Below are 5249 nucleotides of genomic sequence, written 5' to 3'. Positions count from 1 at the left end.
CTCAAGGGGCTCATATAATCATATGGTCAATTTCATGTTGGATCAACAAACATTCAGGAGCCCAGTACTATGTGCCAGGCTCTGAATTAGAACTGGTGAGTAACAAGAAAAATAAAGCAAAGTCCCTGCTATGGAGGAATTCAGTCTAATGGGGAAGATAGACATCCAGGGCAAGAAGTGCTATGCTTGAGGTAAGTGAGGGTGTTTGGAGGCATAGGGGAGCTTGCCCTTGGCTCAGCCTGCAGCTGATAGGGTTTGAAGAAGGCTTCCCTGGGGAGATGACATCTGAGCTGAGTAGGAGTAAGCCAAACCAAAGAAATGTGGAAAGAGCAATAGGTGGAGAAGGATGACATGAGCAGAGGCATGTAGGCACGCAGTGACTGGACAGGTATGAGGAACTAAGAGCAGGCTGCAGTTATTAGAGAGGAAAGTGTCAGGAGGAGGTGGGCAAGAGGCTGGAGGGGCAGGCATGGCCACAGGAGGGAGAGAGAACTGGGTATCCTGTGCTGAGGAGTACAGGCTTTATCCTGAGGGGGAGCCACTGAAGGATTTCAAGCAGGGGAGTAATAGGGTCGGATTTACATCTTGACTAAACTATCTGTCAATTTGGAAGAAATCATTCAAATTGCCCATGGGATGAACTGATTAAAGAATTCAATTGAAAGGGTAAATTTGCAGATGTAGCCATAGTTAAGTGCAAGGCTCTCTTTTTCCAAGGTGGTTTGTCATGAGGCTTTTTTAGTGATGTCGCTAAAACAACATACAGACAGATAAGTGGATCTATCTGTAAAGGTCAACATCTTTGAGAAGGATGCATGTCCTCTAAACAGTGCTTAAAGCAAACAGGGCTCGCAGAGAGTCTTGTGGCTTCTACCCTTTATTCTGTGCTGCAGTAACAGTATCGGGTTAGGAATGCAAATTGTGCTATCATGTTTTTGTTTTGTTTAGCAAAAGTCATCTGGGAAGGCATTGTTTAACCTGAGTTGCAGCCATCTAAATCTTGCTGAAAAGGAATATTTTGGATTAGAGTTCTGCAGCCATTCTGGAAATAATGTAAGTTGGTTTCATTATAGGGTTCTCTGTGTCTAGCATTGCTTCTAAATGCAGTTTGCAGCTAGGTATGTAGGGTGCAATTCCCTGATTGAAAAATGAAAAACTATGTGGACCCTTGCAACATGATTAGATTTAATAACTAGTTTTCCTCCTCCCTCTTTGTTTATTAACGTCACCTTGGCCAGGTGTGGTGGCTCATGCCTGTAATCCCAACACTTTGGGAAGCCAAGGCAGGTAGATCACCTGAGGTCAGGAGTTCAGAACCAGCCTGGCCAACATAGTGAAACTCCACCTCTACTAAAAATACAAAAATTAGCTGGGTGTGGTGGTGTGTGCCTGTAATCCCAGCTACTTGGGAGGCTGAGGCAGGAGAATTGCTTGAACCTGGGAGGCAGAAGTTGCTGTGAGCCAACATCGCACCACCGCATCCCAGCCTGAGCAACAGAGTGAGACTCTGTTTCAAAACAACAACAAGTCACCTCAATTTGCCAAACACAAACTCTTTTACCCCACGTTCCTGTTTTGTCACTCTGTGAGCAGCTTTATCAATTTCGCCTTTCCAGAGCCTGGACCTCAACCTGCAGAATTAAGACTTTTAACCTCACCGGTGAATATTCAGAGGAATCTCATTTCTCCTTTCTCAGACCCTAACATTCAGATATTCTTCTGTTGTGTCCTGCCTTGGCATATCTGTGATCTGGCATCTTCCCAGAAAGGCTCATTATGTCTATTAGACTGGCATTTGGGGACTGGAGGGTTCAAATGTGGAGCCAAATGCCTTCATTAGTCTTTGTAGCAACTAATGAGCCATGTATGTGACAACTCTGTCATCCTACTAAGGCAGTGGAGCAGTGATTCAAATGTCAACAAGAAAGAGTTTATAGATCAACAATGTTCACTGTCATCGGGAAAATATAAAGGGGCAGATTAGACGTGGTATGCCACCTATTTGACATTGCTGTTTGTTTCTACCTTTAGAAGTCTAAATAGTCCTGGTACTCGTTTATTTCATGTTAATCTTTATCTATCACCGAAAAGAAAAAAAAGCTCTGCTCAATGCCATGCTGTACCAATTTTTTCCTTAATGTTATTACAGGTTTGGTTGGAACTTTTGAAGCCCATAACAAAGCAGGTAAAAAGTAAGTATGGAAAATCATTTAAGGAATAGGGTTCACAGTTAGAGCTTGAAAAAGGTTTCAGCAACCTCACACAATTTCTCATTTTAATATAAGGGGAGAAAAGGGCTTTGAGATATTATTTCAACCCTTCACACATCCAGTAAATTCAGCAATTTAGAAAATTGTTTTAATTTTGCCTGAGATGAAAGAAATCATGCTACTGGATCTTTGAGTAAATGTGAAGAACTCTGGTAATTACAGTACTCTGGACTGGTTTGAGGAATATATCTCATTTTCTGGCACTGCAAATCTTCGAGCATCCTTGATGTCAATCTGCAATGCCGTTCACTGTCTGCCTGAAGATTCTTTAGTTATATCCTGTCACAAGCATTATTCATTTGCTTTAGTTCATATTTAAGTGCCTAATATGTATGAAATATTTTCTCCCTATATTTTACAATCTAGTGTGATGGTTCTCAAATTTCAGTGTGCATTAGGATCGCCTGAGTTTCTTGTTAAATGCCGATTCCTGGGCCTTATTCCTGGGTTGCCAATAACCTGCATGTTTACAAAATTCCACAGATGTTTCTGAGGCAGGCGGATTTCTATCAGGACTTTGCACTGTTTTAATGTCTCTTTTACTCGTTCCTCTTCCTCTACCTGCTCTTTACATGTTAGTGCTTGCCAAAGTTCTGTCTGTTCCCACTGCATAAGGATCACCGTCACGTTATTCCAACAGCTTCCAAATCGATTCCCCTCATCCATCATCTACATTACTCCCAACGAAATCTATTGAAAATACCAACCTGATCACATCACTCTTCTTCTTAAAATGCTTCCATGGCTCCCTACTACCTACCCTTCGAGGAATAAAGTCCCAGTTCCTTAGGATGGTACACAAAGCATTGAACTCTGGCTACCTTCCTAGCCTTGTCCTTGCTACTAGCTACCTCGTATTCCTACCTCTGCTGACTTTGACAAAACTAATCTCAGATGGAGGCTTAGCAGATAAAATACAGAATGCCCTATTAAATTGTAATTTTAGATAAACAAAGAATAATTTTCTTATATAAGCACGTCTCATGCAATTGTTGTTTATCTGAAATTCAAATTGAACTGGGAATCCGGTGCTTCTTATTCACTAAATCTGGCCACTCTACTCAGGTCTCAAGTCCTCTAGTAGAACATCCTTGACCTCCTCCAAACTCTTTCCTCCCTTCTGTGCTTCCCCAGTACACAGTGCTTATAGCATTTTAGGGTGTTATAACCGTCTAGATGTCTGTCTCTTCTACTAGACAGTGAGCTTTTAGTTGTCTTTTTACTCCCAATACCTTCTTTGCAGATAATGGGCACCAACAAATATTTACTGAATCAATGGTGTTAATGCTGCATGTGTGCATTTATGTTTTGTGTAAAAGTTAATTTTCAAATGCAAGCAGGTGTGAAGATAAGTATATGTGTTTTCTTAATGTATAAGATAGATGGAGGCATCAGTCCATCGTGCTTCGAATTCTCTTTATGAGATACTTAGGCCCGGTAATGTACACCTGCCTCAGCTGAAGTTGAGCCCTTCTCTCAGTCAGGAATGCAGAATCTCAACTAGCAAGTGCTGTATTTTTCTGAATGGGATACTTAGGAGAGGACACAGTAGGCCCCAAAGGGGCACATTTATACAAATAAACTTGAAGGGAGAGACGGTAGAAAGAGGAGTGGGAGAACTTTCCCAATCGCTATACACATAGAGTCACAAACCAGAAATTGTGACGCTTTATACATGTGATAAATGGAAACACAGAAGTCTGTAGGAGGGAGTCATGGGGAGGGGAGGGAAGAGGAGAGGGGTGTGTGTGTGTGTGTGTGTGGATCTATAACTGTTGTGATGGACATTTAAAAAAAACTTACGGAAATATTGTGTTTTAAGATCCTAAGGAGATTGTTTTCAAATTTATCGTGAAATTTTTCCCAGTGGACCCTGGACATCTGCGGGAAGAACTTACAAGGTATAGTGATTACTTGTGTGTCTCTGCATGATGTTACTTAAGAATCATTATTCTCCATTTATTGGGGGCAAGTGCTTCTGGCCATTCTCACAAAACTTGGCTTTAAGTCACTGTCTGGGAGATGGTGAGGATCTGGAGAGAGGGTGGGCCTAGCTCGTTCCCTAGGTGTTCATCTTCCAAAGGGTGGAGACTACAGGAAGAAAGAGGGGTGTTCTAGAAGTTCAAGCCTGGGTATCCACTTGGGAGTTATGCCATTAACTACTACAACAATGAGTGTGCTCTCCTTCATGACATCTGTGTTTCAGTCAGAGAGGGCAGCTTAACAGCACAGGTATAATACCAGCGGATTTCCATGGAAATTGAAAATGTGGGGGTTGTGAATGTATCTCACAGAAGACAAAATATTCTGTAATGATGATAAATACTTATGAAAAAATGTCCTTCAGAATTACAAAGTAAACCTATTTCTGCAAAAATATGTTGTCAACAAAATATTCCTCAAAACCTTACTCTACTTCCTAGACTTACACTTTTTTTTTTTTTCTGAGACAGAGTCTCGCTCTGCCTTAGGTTGGATAGGCTGAAGTGCAGTGGCAACCTCCCTGGCTCAAGCAACCCTCCCACCTCAGTCCTTGTGCCCTGCTTCCCACCAGGACTACAGGAACTTGCCGCCGCACTCGGCTAATTTTTAAGGGTTTTTTTGTTTGTTTTTTAGAGATGGGGCTTTGCTATGTTGCCCAGACTGGTCTTGAGCTCTTGAGCTCAAATGATTTCCCCACCTTGGCCCCCAAAGTGCTGAGATTACAGGCATGAGCCACCACACCTGGTTTAGATTTAGACTCTTATACATGAAAGAGGTCTGAGAGATAATCTAATTGAGCCCTCTTAGTTTACAGAGGAAGAGCTAGGTCATGGGAGCTAAAATGACTTGTCCAAGATCACAGGAGGCTGCCAGTTATTCTCCCTGATGTCTTCCCCCCAAAAGAGTTCATGGCCAGTTCAATCTTTGCCCCTTTTCTAAAGACTTTTCTGAGTGGCCTTTGCAAAAGTCGCTTTTTACAAGCCTCTCTTTCCCTCT

At 42.1% G+C, this 5249-nt stretch overlaps 1 protein-coding gene across 1 annotated transcript in view; it reads left to right on the top strand.

The window, feature by feature from the left end:
- Nucleotides 1-469: 469 nt before the first annotated feature.
- Nucleotides 470-5249, top strand: part of FRMD7 (FERM domain containing 7) — a 26852-nt gene continuing 22072 nt past the window's right edge. The window contains exons 1-5 of the mRNA XM_058441356.1: nucleotides 470-571; nucleotides 949-1053; nucleotides 2150-2192; nucleotides 4138-4171; nucleotides 4477-4502. Coding sequence (XP_058297339.1) covers nucleotides 470-571; nucleotides 949-1053; nucleotides 2150-2192; nucleotides 4138-4171; nucleotides 4477-4502 — 310 coding nt within the window. The remainder of the gene's footprint in view (nucleotides 572-948; nucleotides 1054-2149; nucleotides 2193-4137; nucleotides 4172-4476; nucleotides 4503-5249) is intronic.

This window comes from Hylobates moloch, unplaced genomic scaffold (genome assembly GCF_009828535.3).
Source record: "Hylobates moloch isolate HMO894 unplaced genomic scaffold, HMol_V3 SCAFFOLD_7, whole genome shotgun sequence".
Lineage (NCBI taxonomy): Eukaryota > Metazoa > Chordata > Mammalia > Primates > Hylobatidae > Hylobates > Hylobates moloch.
This window is presented reverse-complemented; position numbering and strand designations above follow the sequence as displayed.